Raw genomic sequence first — 26377 nt, forward strand, 5'->3', positions numbered from 1 at the left:
GATAGGAGTTTAGGATTTCAAGCTACATACCAATACATTGTATTCCATCAGGTGCCTTGTAAAATCCTTCTGGACAATCGCAGTAGTACGACCCTTCAGTATTGACGCACAGATACGGACATCCATGATCATCGTGGCTACACTCGTCCACATCTGAGAAAATGGAAATAAAACAACTAATTGGTCAGATGTCTATTACTAATTTTATTCTATAACTCAACTCCCTGACGCAAGACTACATTACAGTAGCAACAACTACAACAGCAACTAAAGTCATTTTCTTAAGTTTGAAGACAGCACTTTGACTTCTATAAATTTTGTTTGGATTGATTGGATTTTTGTATATCGTTTTCTTTGCCATTATAATGTGTATTTTTAAAATGAAATAGTACCTGTACAGTTAACGCTACTATTGTCTGTAAAGCGATATCCCCATCGACAGCCGCATGCGTAGCTACCGTACAAGTTCATACACGCATGATGACAACCGCCGTTGTTAATTCTACATTCATTCATATCTGAAAAAAAGAATGCACAATGAACGATTAAACGTTAAGCTACTATCAAACTTCGTGACAAAAACATGTGATGTGCCCATATATGGAAATGGTGACGTCATATCACTACCATATTTTGGGCACATCACCACATATTTTGGGCACATCACACTTTTTTGTCAAACTAGTTTGATAGTTTAAAGCTCTGTCTACACTATCAAACTAGTTTAACAACAAAAAATGTGATGTGCCCAAATATTGTAGTGATATGACGTCATCGTGTCCATATCACATTTTGTTGTCACACAAAGTTTAATACTTTAGTGTGGACACAGAGCTTAAAAAAAGAATGATTGCCTTCGCAAAATAGATTTAATGATCTACCTTACAAAGTCATTTTTTACCAGAACATTCAACAAGGTGAACTACTTGACTATCTTACCTCGAGCTTCGTAATGAGCGTAGAAGATAGAAGGGACGCCTTTGTCTACGTGGTTATCTGAGTGCATCTCGAGTCGTAAGTTATTTCTGGAGGAAACCAGCCCAACGTTGTTTTGTGATCGACAAAGCTTGGTTATAAGAGGAGATGTGTTGGTTTCTCCATCAAAGATTAGTAGATAGTCGCTCCTACAACCTGTTTCACTTTCTTCAATCAGGGAGGAAAAATAAATAGAATTAGGCCTATAATAATATAATACAGTCAACTTTTCCAGAATCAAAACTATTAACTTTATTTCGCAGATCTGATATTTCCAGATTACTGCACTAAGATTTCTTTCAAGAGTGTTATTTCCACAACAAGAATGAAGTTAATATGTTGTTATTTTTATTTTATTAATTTTGACAAAGAAATAAACGACATCAAACAACTGTATTGTTTCAAGAAGCCATTATATTATTGCGCACTACAAAACTGGCATTTATCAAACTTTTGCTTTTTTGCGTTTTATCTTAATAAATGTAAGATGAGAAACAAACCACTATAAACTACAACAATTATTATGCTTGGGTTATTTTGAAAACTGGCTTAAGCAAAATCATTGACTTAAAAGTTAAGATGTTTTTTTTTCATTTTATGAACTTCAAATAATGACCGAATAAGATTATTTAGATGATGTTAGGTGAAAATGATATCTCTAATCTAATGCTAGTCTACGGCACACTGAATACCGTAAGTCCCATACCTATTAAATCAAACCTACCAGGAACCAACAGTTCAATTATCCTCAGATTAACAAAAAATCCTTCTAGAATGGAAATTTGCCAGACGATTTTAGAATTCCTAGGAAAAGTAAGCGGGTAATGCGGCGTTTTTAGATCACCTCTGAAGTCCGTGTATTTATACTGAAATGCTGTAAAATAACATTTTAAATATAATGATGAGTACACCTATGTGTATTTTTCACTTTGATAAATTTCCGTTAAACAACAAACTAAATGAAAGCACTCAGAAACTGAGTGAAGTACTTGGCAAAATATTGCCACAGAGGGCGCATGTTGATATTTCGGCCCAAGTTAAAAGAATACACATTTTTCTTTTTTGTTATTTGTGAAGTTATTAATGAACCGACTTTCTTGAATTTCAATAGGAATATTCTGTAAATATATACCTATTTACACCGAAAATGATAACTTAAAAATTGTAGGCGCTCTCGTGCTAACAAACAAGCATACAAATCAAGTACTATACTTGGCAAAATTCTATTTTGCCAAGTAATACATTCATGGTTTAAGACGAATTTTCTTTTAAGAAAATTATCTAAAACCAGTACTGTACAGTACATGTAAGGCTGGCAATAGCCAATACTGTTACTACTGAAAATACTTAGTAAGCAGTGTTCTAAGCGGCGCCCCGTAAGAGAGAATTGTATTAGGTTTACTAATCGTATTAAAGGGCAACTCCGGGTTTCAAACTTAAATTTTATTTTTCATTGTGGCTCTAAAGCCCTGTCTACACTATCAAACTTTATTTGACAATGTGATGTGTTCATATAATGGATACGATATCACTACCATATTTGGGCACATCACACTTTTTGTGAAACTAGTTTGATAGTGTAGACAGAGCTTTAGTACTAAAATGTAGACATTTTTTTTTACATTAAAATTTTTAATAAATAAAAAAAAACACTCACAAACACTATTGAAATTGGCGTGAAATCTAAATGAAGTCTGGTTTACTACGTGAAGTTTAATCCACAGTTTTCCAGAGTGAGTTTTGATGGAAGCTGGAAGCACGTCGCCACAATATCGGCCAATTAAAGGAGCAAGTTTACCAAAACCATCTCGAACCTCTATGTAGCTGTCATTGGAACACGACCCGTCTGCATTCATACCTACACGATGATTATTTATAACATTATTATTATTATTAATTACTATCAATATTTTATTCGTCGTCGTCGTTAAGCAAACTCTGATCAGAGCGTGGCTTCTCTAACAGTATTCTGAAACCATCTCCTGTCTTCTGTCATCCTACTTGCTAGCTCCATAGAGCCAAACACATCTGTTATAGTCTTTTCCCATTTGCATCTTGGTCTTCCTCTTCTTCTCTTCCCTGGAATATAAGCCTCCAACACCCTCTCCATTCCATCTTGCCGCTTAATGTGACCAAAATAGCACAATTTCTTACAGCGCATTATTTTTTTTGTTCGCAAAAACATTTCTCCGATATTTAAATTATTCGTTGTGGAGTGCCAATTGTGAAATATTTATGCTTTACAATAAGTCAAGCTGCCACAACCCGACAGACTAACGAATTGGTTTATTTTGTATAAATCGGGAAAATTAGGGCATGCACAAACAAAAGACTTCTTAGTCCTCTTTATTAGGCCTAAATGTTTCATCTTCTGTTTTATTTATTATCCGTTTGTGTAAATCACTAAGCTGTTAGTTGGTACCACAACTACCCCTGATTTAGATACGTGCTATGTGGTAAACTGCGTTCTATCCGACATTATGTGTTATGATCTTGCGGTACTCCATGTGTTTTTAAAAGGAAAATAAAGCATGAGAATGCATAGTCACCGGAAAACGGTTGTAGCAGTGCTAACGAAACGTCGATATTTGAAACAGACCACAGATTTACGAACTATTTTATATTATGTACTTACCTGGAATGTAAATATCAGTAAACTCGAGCATTAATGCTAGGTTTTGCTTTACTCCAGCTACAGCCCATTCGCAATTCGCGTCAGTACGGAATAGGCTTCTTGGGTAATTCGGTGAATATATTTCTCCATCCATCGCAAAAATTGTGCCACCACATTCTACAAGAAGCAATTGAATCCAGAATAACTCAATTAAATAAGATTTCTATACAGAAAGTTGAAAATCAACAAAAATATTTAGCTTACTTGGTTCCATGCAATGTTAATAGATCTTGTTAGATATACTGTAACATGGAGAATACAATTATTAGACAAAAATACAATACTAAATATTATTACTGATAAAACGTGATTTTCTGGACAATTTGTATTTGTCTAGTACGGATAATCCATTTGCCCTTTCCTCATAATCAAATTGAAAATGAACTCCGATTAAGCACAACTTTTTTTATCATGCAAAAGGCAAATGTATTTCACTTGCCTCACCTCCGACCTTCGTACATCGGTACATGATGTTTAACTGAAGTATATCCCCTTTGCTGAGTCGTTCACGTTGACCTATGACCGCATGTTCGTCATTAGGGCTAATTGTCTTTTGTCCATTGATAGTAAAGTAATATGCTCCGTAATGCATTATAGATCCATAGTCATAACCCTGATCAAATGAATTTATCTAAAGCAAAGACAAAAATCTGGTATTAGTGAAACTACTTTCTAAGAGCGACAGAGGGCGTGCTATTTAATATTTTGGCTGATTCAAAATCTCGAGTTATTTATATGTTCAAATACAGATAACTCGAGATTTTGAATCAGCTTTTTACCAATACTGTATATCGATTTGTTTAAACAAATAAACAAACTTGCTAACTTTGCAAATGCTTTGTAATAAGTAAGAATAATGGGGTTTTTTTTTCGTGGTATACTGTAGGCGAATTGTAATCAAATTGTAGTCAAATAGTTTCTCATATTTTGCTTGGATTTTATTTGTCTATAAATGTCATTATGATTTCACACGAAGACTGTTCAGAGCATGGTTAACTAGATCAGAAACAAAACACCAAACTAACATGAAATTGACGCGCGTGTACAAAAGTTGTGCCATTACATCACTGTTTGAATGCGCGCGCGCATCGAAATTGTGTGACTCTCCGTGACGTCACGTATTCACATACCTGGAAAACCGACTGCTTATGAAACTGCGTCGTATCGTGTAATAACATATTATCAGTGTTTATTGTCACGTGTTCATCTCTGTCTGGTCGACTTTGTTCGTGCCAGAATCCAACAAGATGGCCGATTTCGTGAAGAATTGTACCGATTGTGTCGCACCCTGTTCCTATAGAAACGATCTGTTTTCCACCAGTCCTGCCAACGCTGGAACAACATCTATAATGAGAAATATAATATTTAGTTACGACCAGGTTGAAAGTTCATATAAATCAATCAGTTCCTTTGTAAGTAAGACTACGACACATTTTAAGGGAAGTATGAAACGCCTACAAATTATTTGTAGGCGTTTCATACTTCTCTTAAAATTTGTCGATTTGTAGGCGTTTCATACTTCTCTTAAAATTTTACAAAGGAACTAATAGTACTTACTTTATTTCAATTTTTCAAAAAGTTTTAAATATTTCATAATTGAAACGTAATCATGGTAGATTAGGTTTTGAGAAGATTTAAGAATATAACGGTAAATCAGGATGTTCAAGCGTCAGATTTAGTGTGTGCTATGTAGACTGTCACTGACCTAATTGTGCCCACGATGGACTAGCTAAACTGTTTACCCTATGAAACTAGTTTGACAAAAAGTGTGCCTAAATATGGTAGTGATATGCTTAAATATGGTAGTGATATGACATCATCATTTCCATATATGGCCACATCACGTTTTTTTTTGTCACATAAAGTTTGATAGTGTAGACAGAGCTTTAAATATACTCACCCTTCACCATTAGAGAAAAATGCGTAGTCCGTTTGATTTGTTCTTGGTATAAAACGTAAACATGTGTGGGTCTCGTATGTTGATATAGCTTGCCGAATCAAAGTTTCTGTTTTGTCTAGAAATAATAATGAAAAATGTGATCGGTAAGTTAGATGGTGTTTAATGAAGATATGCATTTTAGGATATTATTTAAGTTACCGTTCAGACACAACATGTTTTTTTCTACATTAGTTTGATTGTATTAATGTTGTTACCATTTGTCGGTTCTCTAGTATAACCATGTGTCCTTATAGTAATTGGTTCTCTACACTTACATGATCAATAACGTGTAGAGAGTAACGTGTATGTTGGTGGAACGTTATAAGTTGGTTACCATCAGGCATCACTCCAGGAGCCCATTTGCTAACTGGGATATGTATATCAACATAATAGAGGCGAATCATAAAGTGTTCCACTGGAGCCTATGTTATCTTATATTGTGTACATCACAACACCACTGAATATTCATATTCTCCACTAAATATTCATATTCATCCTCATGAATAATAATGAGGTGAGAGATGGAGCCCGTTTAACATCGACCATTTGAACATTTTCAGGGATATACAGCCGGGAAATATTGTTTATACTTGTTATTAATTGTGTATTTAAATAACGTGAGAGAAAAATAAGGGCACATGACATAATGTAACTGTAGCTCGCTGTCAAAAAGGTCTAGACACCATTTTGGTTTAATGGTTCTCTGGAGTACCTAACGACACCGCAAAAAGAAATCATACCGCAATTTATCACTATAAATTACTGCATTATGATCACAAGGCATTGTGTGGAATAATTTATATTACGTTTTAAATAGAGAATTTCATATAACGAAACTAAAAATAAAATATTTTAATATTGTATGATTTTTCCTGGTCGTAAACTAAAAATGTTAACTTGGTGACGTCACATTTCTCAAAATAATTAATGTCACATAATAATAGACTTAAAATTGTTTTCGCTATAAACAAGAACTGCTTGTGAAAAACAAAGCTGGCCCATATCATCATAATAATGTATAATACTTAACAAGACTTCTTGCGGGGATCGAGGTTCTGTTTTTTCTCCGTTCTATTTTTTCTCCGTTCATATTGTTATTAAACAGTTTAATTGAGTTTATTTTTTTGATATCCTTTTTGTTAAAACGATAATACAGTAAAATTACATTTTTTACACTAGTTTTTGTTTATTCAGTTAATTTCAGCTTGTGTTGTCTTGAAATTGTAGACTCAATTATAATGGTTCATGTTTACATCCTATACTCTTTCTTCTATGGGAACAAACCACCAAAGGTACGTTCAAAATTCCACTCCTTAAATCATTTTTTAATTTAAAAAAAGTTTATGACGCCGCTTGTCTCGGTCAAACTAAAACCGTTATATTTTGATGTAAGACTATGTTTCTAAATGAAGTTTATGAACTATTTAGTAATTCAATGACCCTTTGTGGGATAAACATTACGAACATTGATACGTAATAAATTTTGTCTAAATAATGACTCGTAAATCTGTATAACAGTAAATCCAGAGGGTTTATTTTCTTTCAGTTCATATCAAAATTCATGAATAAAATGCAAAGAAACACGCGTATTTTCTAATTGGTTAAAATCTAAAAATATAATAATAGCATAATTATGTTTTTCCCTTTCAGATCAAACGTAATGTAAATTGAACATGACATGATGGTATAGATGAACCCATGTTGTCGATAGCATTTTCTTTTTTGGCCATGAGAAGATCTAGTATAGTACGGTAGTATGCGAGGACACGGGATTCCGTTCCTGGGAAGAGGTAGGCCTATTAGTACCGGTAAGCACGGGATTTACGTTGTTACAAATTGTTATGACAGAATTAGATCTCACCTCTAATCTATAGTATACAATAGAAATATTTCATCTGACGATAACTATACCGTCTACATGCATCTCAATACTTATCAGCAACATGTTCTCATAGCCTCTCGTTCCCAGACGTGTTTTGGGGTGTGCGCGTGCCCAGTCCGAGTTTCTAAATACCCGGTTTTTTTTAGCCGTAGTCGACTATAACCTACCGCATAGTAACTGTTTCCTAATGCCTCCGTTCTATTGAATATAACGGCCTAAAGGAGCGGCGCGAAAAACACATTACTGGTAAAACAGTACAATTAGTATTACTTGAGAAACGTGTGGCTATAATTATTGGGCACGGCATGATAACAATCGTAGCCCTATTTAGGCCTACTTAATTAATTAAAAACAAGTGTATAGTCCACGTTTAAAACACATTTCTCAAGCTTGGTAAGGACGTAAACGCAACGCAAGCGAGTTGACCAATGACAAGCAACAGTTCGATTAATTTATCGCTTTTGATTGGTCAAATCCCTTACGTGATTGTGTTGCGTCTCTAGTGGGAACCACGGATTATTAATAGCCTCCCTACTTTTGTTTAAATTTGAGACTGTTCTTCAAGTTAGGTACTTTGTTTTATATTTAACTTTAAAATATAGCCTATATAAGGCGCTATAACAATAACTTCTGATGAAATTTAAACGAAACTAAAATAGACCACGGTACTAAAACACAGGCAATCGTGTATTATAAGACTATCTAGTGACAGTAATTTTACACGTTTTGATGGGAGATATTCAGGCGCGGCCTATTTATATATAGTTGATTATATAAATTAGGCCAGGGATAAAAGCAGGAAGATCCACTTCGAATTGTATATTATTATATTATTTCTAAGATGACCTATTGAATTATAAACATGTAATTTCCGAAGAAAATGAAGAAAAGGTGTGACCTTCTTTGGGACTTCAATCAACCGTGTCTGATACTTTTGAATGGACACTCGTTACGTTTCATGGTCAATTAAATGTTAACTAACACCTCTGGTTAAAAACTAAAAATAATCAAACTTCCAAAACAGGAAAATAAACATGATTGTTCTTACTATCAAACGTTTGGCTAATGAGGTATGGGATTTCAGCGTTAGGCCAGTATCTGTGTTTAAATGATGTGACTGCTCTGCGCTGGCGGCTAGTTCCGAGAAAATTGTCCAAACCTCTCCTCTGTCTTGAAGATTCACCTTCTTGCTGAGGACTAGGATTTGGTATGATGTCTCCTTGGAACATATCTGAAATAACAATACTATGTTATTAAAATGTAGGCCTACATTGAAATCCACAGTAAAGAAATCCCATTCTTAATTTTTTGTTGGTGTAATATGGCAATATACAGGCCTATAATTTAATAAATACGGTATCCCCTGGTTATGAAAAAACACAATTAATATCGAGAAGTGATAAAATACAGTAAAATGTTTATCAAAATGCTTGGTAAATTGTAGATCATGTCAATCAATGAATTCTAATACAAATAGAAATGTGTTTTAATACAATATTGTGTATTGAGGAAATAAATAAAGACCCGGGGCGTTTATTTGAGGGAGGCGTTTATTGGAATAAATACGGTAATGAGATCCCAGAAGGTGTATGCTATTTCCCGTAGGTAAGCGATGTAGAAATCATGAATTATTCATTATCTGTATCCATCATGAACATCATTTTCTATCTGCTGAATTTAATCCTAATATAATTCATAACCGCTCTCCCACTGTAAAGGAAAAACTAAATTCGTTGATTTCGAAGTACCTTTTCTGCATATACGAAACTAGTGACAGAGATGCCATGTATTATTTCATACACATATATCTCACTGACTTGGTCAGCTACTGACAGCTGCTAATGACATCAGTGTCAACATTAACATTATATTATAAAACTGGCTAAAATAAAACAATGTAACAAAATATACTCCGAATGAAATTGCTACAAAATGAAAATATATGCAATACACTATGTTAGTATCTCAATGACTTGCGGTAGTCAGTTAAGATGTAGCTAATGACAGCTGCAGAATCGGGTGAACATTATCACATTTCTGTAGACACCCGTCCTACATTATAAAACTTGCTGAAATAACACAATGTAACAAAAAAATTATACTCCGAATGAAATTATTGCAAAAAGGCCCATTTAATACACTATGCTAGTATCTCAATGAATTGCAATAGTCAGTTAAGATGTACCTAATGACAGCTGCAGAATCGGGTGAACATTATCACATTTCTGTAGACACCCGTCCTACATTATAAAACTTGCTGAAATAACACAATGTAACAAAATATACTCCGAATGACATTGTTGCAATGTTGGGATGTGTGTAGGGTTGCTGACAACTGTTGGCTAACAAACTCTTGTAATTTTCAGCTGCAATCCCCTAGGTAGCAAAATGAACAAAAAACATACGCCATCTGGGTGATGTGAACTTACTGTAGGGAATATAATCCCGGGGTCGTGTCTTGGCGTTCCATTGCAAATTAAAATAAATCCAGCTCGCGCTTTGACGTGACGTAATATCGGTTACATTCATTCATGCAAAGAGCAGATAGAAAGATATACAGATAGAATATCTCGAATGTTGACGGGAAGGTGGGAGGCCATTTTTAAATATAAATATAGGTATATAGGTTAGGCTATATCATAATTATTAAATCGTATTTTGTCAATTAATTTCATACTTTATTCATGAACCTATTACGTATTCGTACAATTCGTAAACTCTCCTTCATATGAAATTGAAAGTCACATATCATATTTGGCCTACATACACATTCTTATTCTTAAATGTGTTTTTATTAGTCTATACCAAAAAAAAAGTAATAATATAATGTTGCAACAGACTGTCCTAATACCAAAATGAAAAATAGTATGAAACGCCAATAGACTCGAGTGTTGTATGGAACGCAACGTGAAAATAATTAACGACTTACATGCTTCAGCTGGCGTATAGACATAAATCACTACTTTACTCCACATATGACATACAGGCAATTCAAGTTAATTAATACACCATCAATTGTCAAACGAGTTGCTAGTTTAACCGAAGTATGACCTCAAGAAAATAAATTTAGGACAGATCAGGCTTGGGGCGAAAGCATAACATTAAACTATGGTGCGCCATATTAAACCATCAGTTTATTACAATACACTGTTGGTTGCATCGAGTGTGTAAAGATTTCCGTGTCATATTCATTTCAATGGAAGTATTTATATAAATGAAATAAGCATTTATATAACATTAACAACAAATTGTTTAAACCTATCCAATCGATGTAACAAAAAAACTCCTGTAATCAAATTTAAATATACAGGTAATGACATTTATATGCTGTTTGTTTATTGATATTACTATTAAATTAAATTAATATTAGTATTTTCTTTAAAAGCAATATCGTTAAATGTCTTGGAGAGTGAGAAAACATTTGTAAAGTGCACAAGGTTACATACTAATTCAATTTACGTAACCAATCGCATGCCCTTAATCCAGTACCAAAAGTACTTGGAAATAGTAGCTTAATTAGGTATACCACAGAATATACAATGACTTAAGAAATTACAATTGTCGAGAGATCATTAAAAGATAGAATATACAAATCCAGTCAACTCAGTTTGGTTACGTGAATATTTTGTAATGTAAATTACCCGCGTAAAGTCCATACAATGAATAATTCGTCACGAAAAGCATACATCTCTGTTGTTTTATACTTTGCTACTAATTGGTTCGAACATCGCAATGATTCCACTATTTGGCTGAGACTTGCCCCAAGTCTGTTATTTCCAAGTCTGTTATTTCGAGGCTTTTCGATATTTGTCTGAGTTACAAGCTCACGCTCAGTATACGTATGAAACGCCATATGTGCCAAAATTAGTTATATTTTTACTAATATTAAGTCAAAACTCCGTCTGGAACTCAGACTACCATTTGGCCGACGCACAGAGGAAATAACCAATATAGTCCCAACATCTAATCGGCATTTTCAAACGAAAGGCGAATGAAAAGGTCAAAACATGTAACAAAAATAGACCATCACGGTCAAAACCATTATTCTCCTCCAACTCATTACTTGAGTAAATCAAACAGAGTTGTCATTTTTGTCGGAATCCTTTTTCATAGCAGCGTCTACCTCGGGCTAAAACGGAACTGCCGATGGGGGTATAAACTCGGTTTTAAGCATATCTGCAAAAGCATCGGCTTTAAATAAAAAGAATGGTATCAAGTGTCTAAACATGTACTGCTAATAATATGATGTGATCTAGATAAAAATCACAACTTGTCTAATTTAATCATTTTAGAAAATTGTGTACGACGGGAGTCCGAAATTGGAGACAAATTCGAGACATTTGTTGTGAAAACACCCAACTTTAATACATTTACAACCAAATTTTACACTTCAGTAACTGTACCGCCGAGCCATCAATAATTATCACTGTTTTTATTATAATCCTCCTATCATTATTTCATAAGAATTATCACCTCAATTTTTCATCATTCACCACAAATTATCATTAATCACCACAATCGAATATTATCATTAATCGATTATTATCGTTTATCACTAAAATCGATTGTTATTGTTCATCATCAACACAATCGATTATCATCATTATTCATTTCCACAATCGATTATTATCGTTTATTTCCAGAATCGACCAACATGCAATCATCTGTTCAGCTCCACAATCGATTATCGTCTTACATCACCACAATCGATTAATGTTATTATCAAATCACAATCGTCTATTATCATTCATCACCATAATCGATCATCATTATACGCATAATTATACCATCAACATATCATATGTTCATTATCATTACAATATGACATCACCATGATTGCTATCATCATAATAATCATCGTCAAAGCTATTGCTATCTGCAACAATGATAAACATTTTTATGACCGACCTCTGTCTTAAACGACAATATCAATTGGTCTTACATTAATCTGAATGATTACTAAGCCAGGACTGTTTAAAGCACCTTTGGCTTGTCCTAACATTGACCAAGGGCTTCTCTCGTCCAGTGCCCATCTTAACCAGAGGAGAGGCATAAGCCAATACGTCTGAGGCAGATACTAGATGCAGGGGCTGCCATAATAGACAGCAGTGTTGATTTCAAATGCCTAATGGGACCCCAGCTCCATATACAGCACCCGATATTCCCAGATGATCTACCATTCAAGCTCTAGTCTAACCGGGCCCAACGTTGCTTAACTTAGATGATCTGACGAGAACCGGTGTTTCAACGTGGTAAGGCCGTGTGACAACAATGATAATATTGAACCACTAAAAAGATATGTATTCATTTAAACCCGCGGTAGCACGTCATAGCACGTAAATGAAGACCCTCTACTCTGATCTATAAAAAGATTGTGATTAAACATAATGGAGTTCTTGATTAAAGCTCAAAAGCTAAAAGTGCCGGGCCGTTTGATGTCAATTTCCACAAAATATAGAAAATCACGTACTGTTCGCTTATAGCCCAAATCTAATTTCTTCATGAATAGGTCTAACTATTAAACAATGAATACCAAGGGACAGAAAAATAATCGGTAATTCAGATGGAATAGCTCGGTTGGTAACATAGGAGACCCGTATTGCCTGTTCACCTCTTTCGATTTGGGTGTTAAAATAAATAAATAAAATAATTGTTGTTTATTTTAGAAGTATAATAATGATGTAAGTGTGCTAAAAGCGATTACGGTAATGAAGTGTACCACCCCCTCAATAGGGGTTGCCCGTAGTGTTAAAACATGTTTTGCCTCTGATTCGTTTCATGGGAAAATGTCCCCTTAAAAGGGGTACCGTATCTCCTGCATTAGGAGTGTCCCAAAGGAGTAGTTCAACTGTAGTAGTACTGCAGTCAACATTGTGGACGATTTCCCCTCAATTGTGGAAATTGCTACTGTTACTAATAGTAGGTAACAGCAGCAATTTCCATAAAACATAGTACAGCAGTACATGTTTAATGTATGATACAGTTTAATTTATAACCACGTGCATGTTCATACAAGACGATACAAACGGAGAAATGAATGAATATACATTTTTATGAATTATTTTACATTCTAAAACATGTAGGCCTACACTGTAAACGATTTGGCCAAATGACGATATACTGGTACCTCTTAGAACAAAAATAGGAAAAGCTAGGCTTGTTTAGTGTTATTCCTCCATCGGTGACTCATAGGTAATAAAGGTCGAACAAAGTATACGATATATTCGAAACATTTTCTGAATTGTCGACATCATAACATTACATCATCGTTTGCCCCGGTCTTTAACAAGGTTGGCCTACCCGTTGATGTTAGCTGGCCAAAACGTGGAGGAATTGGCTTCCACTGCGATAGTAATGGCTTGAAAATATACTAGGAGTGGTACCTGAGTAGAAGCAATAGGACTTCAGCCCAAAATGAATTTTCCTGATTACGTAATATCCGCCAGGTGTTTTTATAACAATGGTTAACAATGGGGATAGTATAAGTCAATAGAGAATATCATTTCACACAATGGTTAACAATGGGAATAGTATAAGACAATAGGGTAAGAAAGTAAAAGATTGTTGTAAGATTTGAATTAGTCATGTACTTGGCGGTAATTTTAAAAAGGGTGTACAATAACAGATGCACCTGGTTTAATTAAATCAACGTAACAAAATAAGTTATTTGATCCGGATATTATAACAATGACTAAAACAAAAAGATGAGAATGAATGAATTTAAATATTGGTGATTTCATATGAATGAAGTTAAATAATAAGTATGTCTTGATTGAACTTTACCGACAGGTAATTAATCATCTTCCGGATTTGTTAACAAAGGGGTAGAAATTGAAAAGCAGTGACTCGGGGTGTTTGACATATTAAAGTTTAATGTGTGCCGTTATGATGTTTAGTTTCACTTTTTTTGAAGATTTTTGTTTTTTCCAATGTTTAGTTTTATTTTCATTTAAATTGGTTACGTTTACGAAAAGATTTCTTTGTTTCCTTTTAAAATAAAACAAAAAGAGGGGTAAAGAGGGACGCTACTGACATCATGCATAAATTATTTTAGTGTGTATAAATATATGGGTAAGTTTATAGTGAACTCATCAGTACCAGTTTTACAACGCACTAAACTCACTTCTACATTCTTGATTAAGAGAATTTAGTACAGTTTTCATCAGTATGAACTTCTACAAACCAACAGCTGATTACATCGATTCTAAATTAGCTGATAAGGCTAAGGCTACTATGCAGCGAGTTATGAGGTCTAGCAAGAGACAGAGAGTAGAAGATGAACCAAATACAAGCGCTTCTTTTCAACAAGATTGTCGACCGGTGATAAAGAATCACTTTTTTAAGAATGATAGTCGAATTACAGTTACAGCTACTAAACGTATTAAACTTAATGAAACGAGGCACGTCGTTGCTCAACGTTGGGGTGATGATATGTACGTATGTATCCGAGAATACTATCAATCAGAACCAGATGGTAAATTTAAACCTGGGAAGAAAGGTATTAATTTAACATTGATGCAGTGGAGAGATCTAATGGAGCAAAAGGACATGGTCGATGAAATGTTTCTAGAATTGGATGGATTTGACGATTGTGGAACCGGTGTAGACATGAATGACAATGGAATGCCAGAATCACGGACCAAAAAAAGTTACCAGAATGACAATTACGATTGGTTAAAACAGTTCCCGTAATTACAATGCAATCTTTTGGAAAAACGGAATGATGATTTAAATTCAATGACATTGGGGAAGCTACTTAATGAAACAAAAGGAACACAGCGCTTTTCACTGTATATAACTCTCGATTATTTTGTAATATTTAACTCATTCTACAACGCTACAGAGCTCGACAAGACAGACCAAAAATCAACAACTAGTTACTATGGGTTCCGTGATTGAAATCATTGATCTTACTATGGACTCTGATGTCGAAGAAGAAGTTATATATATAAGCAGTGATTCAGAATTTGAAGACGAAGACATACTAGCTATGACTGGTGCCTATTTTACAGCAGAGGAGGAGGAAGAGATGAGGGAAGAGATGGCCGGGGATATGACATGTTTACTGGCGATTCAACCCCCACCTCCAATGAACGTTGATTTAAATAATATATCTAATACTGAAGAAGACGAACATTATAGATCGAGAATAATTTCTGAAGAGGAGAGAATTGTATATGACGACACGTCATCGGTAGGTGACTATCACCTATTTCTGGCAAGAAAAGCCGATGTAGAAGATGAGGTAGAAGATGAGGTGTTTACGGAAGAGTACCTGAACCCTGTGCTGGAGGTGGAGATTAAGAAAGAAACTACCGAACTTGAGTACAATGAAATAATGAGAACAATTGAGAAGGTTTTCATAGAAGAATTTATATTCATTCTGAATGACATGGTTGAACGTTATAACTTTCACGGCTCAAGATATGAACAACTGCTAACATTTTTTCGACCAATTCTGGCATTGAAACTTGTGGACAATAGCGCTACCCATTTTGAATGGGCGCTAAACTACTTTCATTTACGTTGTATCAATGTTGATGCGTTTGCTAAAGCCATAAAGTTGATTACAAATGATTCAGAACTTTTTAATAAGATTCTTAACCAATTGTAATTTGTACAAATTTAAATATTATCTTAACACTTTTTTTTTTTAATTAATGTTATATAATTTTATAATTCTTATTTCTTTTCGGTAAAGTTTATTATTATTATGGTTGTTAAATATATTGAAATAGAATGTGTGTTAAAATAAAGGTTGTGTTTTTTCTTTTAAAAGCAACAACGAAAATGAAATTTGATTTTTGCGTGTTATTTAAGTATTTGATTTATTTAAGTTTTCATTTGGGTGATTGAGGGTAATGAGTATGGATGAGTACTTAAGAAAAGTATATTACGATCCTAAACACCCCGGTAGTATTGGTGGTGTAAAATTTAATTATGTTATACGGTAATTACTCTATTCAAACTGTGTCATCCTTTGTAAATGTCATTAGCATCTGTCGAAACAATGGGGTTCTTTTCTTTGATCATGTGGATTTCCAATTTCAATCCATTTCTATATGTCTAATCTGCAATCATTAATTTCCGTTCGCTCTTTTTTTGTTTATAAAATCTCTCACTATACTAAGGATTAAAAATTACAATCGGCTCCGTATATTCACATTTTTGACCAAATTAAATGTTAATATTGTAACTTTCTAAACACAAATAAACCACATAAATGATAAAAATACATTTCCTGACAAAATTAGTTTCTATGTTACAACTTCTTTTTAAAAAACAAAAATAAATGTTTTAAGTTGTAACTTTCTTGACCATTACATCCATTATCAATTGTTTGTCGAGCGTTATGGTTGATTTAGAGGAAGTGGTTTTAGCATACATTGAATATAAATTGACGGGGTTAGCTGTTTTGGATTCACCCGTCCTCCAGAGTACTATTCGTGCTTGTAAAGAGTTGGAAAACAATTTTAATGTGTTAGAATTGTGTAAAGATATTTCTTCGGAAGCGCTGTATTATGTATTAGAACAAATGATGAGCGATAGAAAAATAAATGTCGGCAGACTTGTGACAGGACTCGTTTTATGTACATGTGTTGCAAAACAATGTGACACTGAAATGCAGTTAGAAAATGTAAAACGTGTCTCTTGTGGATTTTTCAAGGAAAAGTTTTCGTTATTTGAACTTCGTAATGACGATAAATCGGTTAGTATGTTTCTTTTTTTTTGTTTTGTTCGTGGGTATTTTAACAAATATTCTTAAATTATTCATTTTATTTATAATGCGCGTGTTTCGTTTACTAATTATTTTTATTTTTTATTTTCGTTCAGAATTTGTTTCTGTGCTTGAAGGGAGATGTTTTTTTCAGAGTAGTAGCATTCTTAGTGACTGGTATGGTGTTAACGCTTGTTTTTTGTTGAATGTCTTCAGATGTTTCCTCTAGTCATCAAAACAAATTATTATGAACACCATATTGTATTGATCTCTCTAATTAATTTTAGATGTGTTATCATTTATCTAAAATGTATATTTCTCAATAATAACACTTTACTTTATAAATTTGGTAAAAATACATTTATAATATGCCTTTTTATTGAAACCGTCGTTACATATCGTGCGTCTCAAATTTGTTTTCTTTTGTGTGCGTTTTATTTTTTTAGCAGTACTTATTGTGTCTTTCTTAAAAGATTTAAAATTGAAAACACGTAGAAAATGAAATTCATTTTGAAATAAAGAAATTGTATTTAAATTTAATTAATCTATGCTTTATACATTTTGTATGTTTATTTTTGTAATATTACTTATTATATATAAAATATAACTTTACATTACAGATCTATTGTACTGTTTAAAATTAAAAGAAGTAAACAGAATATTTATAATCACAATCATTTATTATGTGTGTTTGCAATTACATTTAACAACAACAGAAAAGAAAACAAATTAAATTAAGTCGATAAATAAATTTACCGTGAATTAAAGTAGGAAAACTACTTTTACAAATTTACACTGACAGTAAATTAAGTCAAAACATAGGCCTAATTAATTTAATTTCATTAAACAAATCTATTGCAATATACAATTCACAAACATAATAATAATTTAACAGAAAAGAAAACAAATTATTTTCCGGGCCGATTCCTTGTACCATAACAACTAACCTTTCAGGCTCAGGTACAATTGTTTGATCAAACTACATCGGGTGAATAACGAGAGAAGGAATTAAAGTAAGACAATATGTATATAATACGCGTGGAATCTAACACACGGTTACGAATTCTAGTTATATCATTATTACGATGATCGGGAAGCTCTAAAAAAACTACAAACATAACGATAAAATGGAGTTTGAGCAAATATTGATCATGCCAACATGAACGGGTAAAACTAAATACAATACAACAGTAATTGAAATTAAAATAAAACACTTGACAAATCATTGACAATAAAACTATTTTCTTTTCAATACGTTCATGACAATACCGCTTGAAAAAATCGCTACATCAAAAATGTTGTTTTTGAATGGTAGAGAGTGAGATTTTGGTTTACGGGTTATTTTGTTAGGATTAGTTGTTGTTATTTTTTTCCAGTCCGATTCCTTGTACCATGCTACCAACTATTTCGAAATTGACTTCCTTTGATTTTTGGAAATTTAAAGTCAAACAGTTTGTCTGAATCAAATTTTATACACGTTATTTTTCCAAATCCATTCCCCATTGTTCATCAATAACACTTACAAGTACCCAGTTTCGTTTGAATTTACGTTGAATGGATTTGTGTAATGTATATGTATCTTGCTTGCTCAGTCAGTCATGAACTTGTCTCTTGGTAATATTTAAATCGTATTTTACATTTTGATAAAGTCGGTCCACACCACCAAAACTATCAGGATACTTATGATCGTAATAATATACTTTTCTTAAGTACTCATCCATACTCATTACCCTCATTCACCCAAATGAAAATTTAAAAAATAAATAAAATACTTAAATAACACGCAAAGATCAAATTCATTTTCGTTGTTGTTGCTTTTAAAAGAAAAAACAAAACCTTTATTTTAACACATATTCTATTTCAATATAATTTACAACTATAATAATAATAAATTTACCGAAAAGAAATAAGAAATATAAAAATATAATGTAACATTAATTAAAACAAGTGTTAAGATATTATTTTAAATTTGTACAAATTACAATTGGTAAAGAATCTTATTAAAAAGTTCTGAATCATTTGTAATCAACTTTATGGCTTTAGCAAACGCATCAACATTTATCAATACGTTCATGACAATACCGCTTGAAAAAATCGCTACATCAAAAATGTTGTTTTTGAATGGTAGAGAGTGAGATTTTGGTTTACGGGTTATTTTGTTAGGATTAGTTGTTGTTATTTTTTCCAGTCCGATTCCTTGTACCATGCTACCAACTATTTCAAAATTGACTTCCTTTGATTTTTGGAAATTTAAAGTCAAACAGTTTGTCTGAATCAAATTTTATACACGTTATTTTTCCAAATCCATTCCCCATTGTTCATCAATAACACTTACAAGTACCCAGTTTCGTTTGAATTTACGTTGAATGGATTTGTGTAATGTATATGTATCTTGCTTGCTCAGTCAGTCATGAACTTGTCTCTTGGTAATATTTAAATCGTATTTTACATTTTGATAAAGTCGGTCCACACCACCAAAACTATCAGGATACTTAGGATCGTAATAATATACTTTTCTTAAGTACTCATCCATACTCATTACCCTCATTCACCCAAATGAAAATTAAAAAAATAAATAAAATACTTAAATAACACGCAAAGATCAAATTCATTTTCGTTGTTGTTGCTTTTAAAAGAAAAAACAAAACCTTTATTTTAACACATATTCTATTTCAATATAATTTACAACCATAATAATAAATTTACCGAAAAGAAATAAGAAATATAAAAATATAATGTAACATTAATTTAAAAAAGTGTTAAGATATTATTTTAAATTTGTACAAATTACAATTGGTAAAGAATCTTATTAAAAAGTTCTGAATCATTTGTAATCAACTTTATGGCTTTAGCAAACGCATCAACATTTATACAACGTAAATGAAAGTAGTTTAGCGCCCATGACAACCATAATAATAATAAACTTTACCGAAAAGAAATAAGAATTATAAAAATATATAACATTAATTTAAAAAAAAAGTGTTAAGATAATATTGAAATAGAATGTGTGTTAAAATAAAGGTTGTGTTTTTTTCTTTTAAAAGCAACAACGAAAATGAAATTTGATTTTTGCGTGTTTTTAGATTGGACAAAATACGGTGAAATGATCATCGAAGGAGAATTGCTAAAGGGGAGTAATTTATTTGAATTAACCAAAGATATGATACAAGAAAGGCTGGTTTTGAACCAGTGGGGTGGAAAGAATTTATATCGTTGTTGGCTAAGTTGAACACCCCACTGGTTCAAAACCAGCCTTTCTTGTATCATATCTTTGGTTAATTCAAATAAATTACTCCCCTTTAGCAATTCTCCTTCGATGATCATTTCACCGTATTTTGTCCAATCTAAAAACACGCAAAAATCAAATTTCATTTTCGTTGTTGCTTTTAAAAGAAAAAAACACAACCTTTATTTTAACACACATTCTATTTCAATATTATCTTAACACTTTTTTTTTAAATTAATGTTATATATTTTTATAATTCTTATTTCTTTTCGGTAAAGTTTATTATTATTATGGTTGTCATGGGCGCTAAACTACTTTCATTTACGTTGTATAAATGTTGATGCGTTTGCTAAAGCCATAAAGTTGATTACAAATGATTCAGAACTGTTTAATAAGATTCTTTACCAATTGTAATTTGTACAAATTTAAAATAATATCTTAACACTTTTTTAAATTAATGTTACATTATATTTTTATATTTCTTATTTCTTTTCGGTAAATTTATTATTATGGTTGTAAATTATATTGAAATAGAATATGTGTTAAAATAAAGGTTTTGTTTTTTCTTTTAAAAGCAACAACAACGAAAATGAATTTGATCTTTGCGTGTTATTTAAGTATTTTATTTATTTTTTTAATTTTCATTTGGGTGAATGAGGGTAATGAGTATGGATGAGTACTTAAGAAAAGTATATTATTACGATCCTAAGTATCCTGATAGTTTTGGTGGTGTGGACCGACTTTATCAAAATGTAAAATACGATTTAAATATTACCAAGAGACAAGTTCATGACTGACTGAGCAAGCAAGATACATATACATTACACAAATCCATTCAACGTAAATTCAAACGAAACTGGGTACTTGTAAGTGTTATTGATGAACAATGGGGAATGGATTTGGAAAAATAACGTGTATAAAATTTGATTCAGACAAACTGTTTGACTTTAAATTTCCAAAAATCAAAGGAAGTCAATTTTGAAATAGTTGGTAGCATGGTACAAGGAATCGGACTGGAAAAAATAACAACAACTAATCCTAACAAAATAACCCGTAAACCAAAATCTCACTCTCTACCATTCAAAAACAACATTTTTGATGTAGCGATTTTTTCAAGCGGTATTGTCATGAACGTATTGATAAATGTTGATGCGTTTGCTAAAGCCATAAAGTTGATTACAAATGATTCAGAACTTTTTAATAAGATTCTTTACCAATTGTAATTTGTACAAATTTAAAATAATATCTTAACACTTGTTTTAATTAATGTTACATTATATTTTTATATTTCTTATTTCTTTTCGGTAAATTTATTATTATTATAGTTGTAAATTATATTGAAATAGAATATGTGTTAAAATAAAGGTTTTGTTTTTTCTTTTAAAAGCAACAACAACGAAAATGAATTTGATCTTTGCGTGTTATTTAAGTATTTTATTTATTTTTTAAATTTTCATTTGGGTGAATGAGGGTAATGAGTATGGATGAGTACTTAAGAAAAGTATATTATTACGATCATAAGTATCCTGATAGTTTTGGTGGTGTGGACCGACTTTATCAAAATGTAAAATACGATTTAAATATTACCAAGAGACAAGTTCATGACTGACTGAGCAAGCAAGATACATATACATTACACAAATCCATTCAACGTAAATTCAAACGAAACTGGGTACTTGTAAGTGTTATTGATGAACAATGGGGAATGGATTTGGAAAAATAACGTGTATAAAATTTGATTCAGACAAACTGTTTGACTTTAAATTTCCAAAAATCAAAGGAAGTCAATTTCGAAATAGTTGGTAGCATGGTACAAGGAATCGGACTGGAAAAAAATAACAACAACTAATCCTAACAAAATAACCCGTAAACCAAAATCTCACTCTCTACCATTCAAAAACAACATTTTTGATGTAGCGATTTTTTCAAGCGGTATTGTCATGAACGTATTGAAAAGAAAATAGTTTTATTGTCAATGATTTGTCAAGTGTTTTATTTTAATTTCAATTACTGTTGTATTGTATTTAGTTTTACCCGTTCATGTTGGCATGATCAATATTTGCTCAAACTCCATTTTATCGTTATGTTTGTAGTTTTTTTAGAGCTTCCCGATCATCGTAATAATGATATAACTAGAATTCGTAACCGTGTGTTAGATTCCACGCGTATTATATACATATTGTCTTACTTTAATTCCTTCTCTCGTTATTCACCCGATGTAGTTTGATCAAACAATTGTACCTGAGCCTGAAAGGTTAGTTGTTATGGTACAAGGAATCGGCCCGGAAAATAATTTGTTTTCTTTTCTGTTAAATTATTATTATGTTTGTGAATTGTATATTGCAATAGATTTGTTTAATGAAATTAAATTAATTAGGCCTATGTTTTGACTTAATTTACTGTCAGTGTAAATTTGTAAAAGTAGTTTTCCTACTTTAATTCACGGTAAATTTATTTATCGACTTAATTTAATTTGTTTTCTTTTCTGTTGTTGTTAAATGTAATTGCAAACACACATAATAAATGATTGTGATTATAAATATTCTGTTTACTTCTTTTAATTTTAAACAGTACAATAGATCTGTAATGTAAAGTTATATTTTATATATAATAAGTAATATTACAAAAATAAACATACAAAATGTATAAAGCATAGATTAATTAAATTTAAATACAATTTCTTTATTTCAAAATGAATTTCATTTTCTACGTGTTTTCAATTTTAAATCTTTTAAGAAAGACACAATAAGTACTGCTAAAAAAATAAAACGCACACAAAAGAAAACAAATTTGAGACGCACGATATGTAACGACGGTTTCAATAAAAAGGCATATTATAAATGTATTTTTACCAAATTTATAAAGTAAAGTGTTATTATTGAGAAATATACATTTTAGATAAATGATAACACATCTAAAATTAATTAGAGAGATCAATACAATATGGTGTTCATAATAATTTGTTTTGATGACTAGAGGAAACATCTGAAGACATTCAACAAAAAACAAGCGTTAACACCATACCAGTCACTAAGAATGCTACTACTCTGAAAAAAACATCTCCCTTCAAGCACAGAAACAAATTCTGAACGAAAATAAAAAATAAAAATAATTAGTAAACGAAACACGCGCATTATAAATAAAATGAATAATTTAAGAATATTTGTTAAAATACCCACGAACAAAACAAAAAAAAAGAAACATACTAACCGATTTATCGTCATTACGAAGTTCAAATAACGAAAACTTTTCCTTGAAAAATCCACAAGAGACACGTTTTACATTTTCTAACTGCATTTCAGTGTCACATTGTTTTGCAACACATGTACATAAAACGAGTCCTGTCACAAGTCTGCCGACATTTATTTTTCTATCGCTCATCATTTGTTCTAATACATAATACAGCGCTTCCGAAGAAATATCTTTACACAATTCTAACACATTAAAATTGTTTTCCAACTCTTTACAAGCACGAATAGTACTCTGGAGGACGGGTGAATCCAAAACAGCTAACCCCGTCAATTTATATTCAATGTATGCTAAAACCACTTCCTCTAAATCAACCATAACGCTCGACAAACAATTGATAATGGATGTAATGGTCAAGAAAGTTACAACTTAAAACATTTATTTTTGTTTTTTAAAAAGAAGTTGTAACATAGAAACTAATTTTGTCAGGAAATGTATTTTTATCATTTATGTGGTTTATTTGTGTTTAGAAAGTTACAATATTAACATTTAATTTGGTCAAAAATGTGAATATACGGAGCCGATTGTAATTTTTAATCCTTAGTATAGTGAGAGATTTTATAAACAAAAAAAGAGCGAACGGAAATTAATGATTGCAGATTAGACATATAGAAATGGATTGAAATTGGAAATCCACATGATCAAAGAAAAGAACCCCATTGTTTCGACAGATGCTAATGACATTTACAAAGGATGACACAGTTTGAATAGAGTAATTACCGTATAACATAATTAAATTTTACACCACCAATACTACCGGGGTGTTTAGGATCGTAATATACTTTTCTTAAGTACTCATCCATACTCATTACCCTCAATCACCCAAATGAAAACTTAAATAAATCAAATACTTAAATAACACGCAAAAATCAAATTTCATTTTCGTTGTTGCTTTTAAAAGAAAAAACACAACCTTTATTTTAACACACATTCTATTTCAATATATTTAACAACCATAATAATAATAAACTTTACCGAAAAGAAATAAGAATTATAAAATTATATAACATTAATTAAAAAAAAAAAGTGTTAAGATAATATTTAAATTTGTACAAATTACAATTGGTTAAGAATCTTATTAAAAAGTTCTGAATCATTTGTAATCAACTTTATGGCTTTAGCAAACGCATCAACATTGATACAACGTAAATGAAAGTAGTTTAGCGCCCATTCAAAATGGGTAGCGCTATTGTCCACAAGTTTCAATGCCAGAATTGGTCGAAAAAATGTTAGCAGTTGTTCATATCTTGAGCCGTGAAAGTTATAACGTTCAACCATGTCATTCAGAATGAATATAAATTCTTCTATGAAAACCTTCTCAATTGTTCTCATTATTTCATTGTACTCAAGTTCGGTAGTTTCTTTCTTAATCTCCACCTCCAGCACAGGGTTCAGGTACTCTTCCGTAAACACCTCATCTTCTACCTCATCTTCTACATCGGCTTTTCTTGCCAGAAATAGGTGATAGTCACCTACCGATGACGTGTCGTCATATACAATTCTCTCCTCTTCAGAAATTATTCTCGATCTATAATGTTCGTCTTCTTCAGTATTAGATATATTATTTAAATCAACGTTCATTGGAGGTGGGGGTTGAATCGCCAGTAAACATGTCATATCCCCGGCCATCTCTTCCCTCATCTCTTCCTCCTCCTCTGCTGTAAAATAGGCACCAGTCATAGCTAGTATGTCTTCGTCTTCAAATTCTGAATCACTGCTTATATATATAACTTCTTCTTCGACATCAGAGTCCATAGTAAGATCAATGATTTCAATCACGGAACCCATAGTAACTAGTTGTTGATTTTTGGTCTGTCTTGTCGAGCTCTGTAGCGTTGTAGAATGAGTTAAATATTACAAAATAATCGAGAGTTATATACAGTGAAAAGCGCTGTGTTCCTTTTGTTTCATTAAGTAGCTTCCCCAATGTCATTGAATTTAAATCATCATTCCGTTTTTCCAAAAGATTGCATTGTAATTACGGGAACTGTTTTAACCAATCGTAATTGTCATTCTGGTAACTTTTTTTGGTCCGTGATTCTGGCATTCCATTGTCATTCATGTCTACACCGGTTCCACAATCGTCAAATCCATCCAATTCTAGAAACATTTCATCGACCATGTCCTTTTGCTCCATTAGATCTCTCCACTGCATCAATGTTAAATTAATACCTTTCTTCCCAGGTTTAAATTTACCATCTGGTTCTGATTGATAGTATTCTCGGATACATACGTACATATCATCACCCCAACGTTGAGCAACGACGTGCCTCGTTTCATTAAGTTTAATACGTTTAGTAGCTGTAACTGTAATTCGACTATCATTCTTAAAAAAGTGATTCTTTATCACCGGTCGACAATCTTGTTGAAAAGAAGCGCTTGTATTTGGTTCATCTTCTACTCTCTGTCTCTTGCTAGACCTCATAACTCGCTGCATAGTAGCCTTAGCCTTATCAGCTAATTTAGAATCGATGTAATCAGCTGTTGGTTTGTAGAAGTTCATACTGATGAAAACTGTACTAAATTCTCTTAATCAAGAATGTAGAAGTGAGTTTAGTGCGTTGTAAAACTGGTACTGATGAGTTCACTATAAACTTACCCATATATTTATACACACTAAAATAATTTATGCATGATGTCAGTAGCGTCCCTCTTTACCCCTCTTTTTGTTTTATTTTAAAAGGAAACAAAGAAATCTTTTCGTAAACGTAACC

General features: G+C 32.2%; 2 protein-coding genes across 4 annotated transcripts in view; both read right to left on the minus strand.

Moving 5' to 3' along the window:
- The window catches only part of LOC144843232 (sialidase-1-like), a 49613-nt gene that overhangs the window by 16278 nt on the left and 6958 nt on the right, over positions 1–26377 (minus strand). The gene's annotated exons all lie outside the window — the stretch shown is intronic.
- LOC144843230 (bone morphogenetic protein 1-like) overlaps positions 1–26377 on the minus strand; it is a 46946-nt gene that overhangs the window by 9143 nt on the left and 11426 nt on the right. For 2 of the 3 annotated variants that reach the window (XR_013612246.1, XM_078700021.1), the window contains exons 2-11: positions 8519–8701; positions 5550–5664; positions 4780–4993; positions 4094–4280; positions 3611–3766; positions 2633–2833; positions 1682–1849; positions 940–1143; positions 393–518; positions 31–153 (exon numbers count right to left, since the gene is read on the minus strand). Coding sequence is in view for 2 of the 3 variants with exons in the window: in XM_078700021.1 (XP_078556147.1) it covers positions 31–153; positions 393–518; positions 940–1143; positions 1682–1849; positions 2633–2833; positions 3611–3766; positions 4094–4280; positions 4780–4993; positions 5550–5664; positions 8519–8701 (1677 nt within the window). In the remaining variant the exon portion in view is untranslated. The remainder of the gene's footprint in view (positions 1–30; positions 154–392; positions 519–939; positions 1144–1681; positions 1850–2632; positions 2834–3610; positions 3767–4093; positions 4281–4779; positions 4994–5549; positions 5665–8518; positions 8702–26377) is intronic. The other variant, XM_078700022.1, reaches the window with a different exon arrangement.

The sequence above is a fragment of the Antedon bifida genome, chromosome 5 (assembly GCF_963402885.1).
Source record: "Antedon bifida chromosome 5, ecAntBifi1.1, whole genome shotgun sequence".
Classification (NCBI taxonomy): domain Eukaryota; kingdom Metazoa; phylum Echinodermata; class Crinoidea; order Comatulida; family Antedonidae; genus Antedon; species Antedon bifida.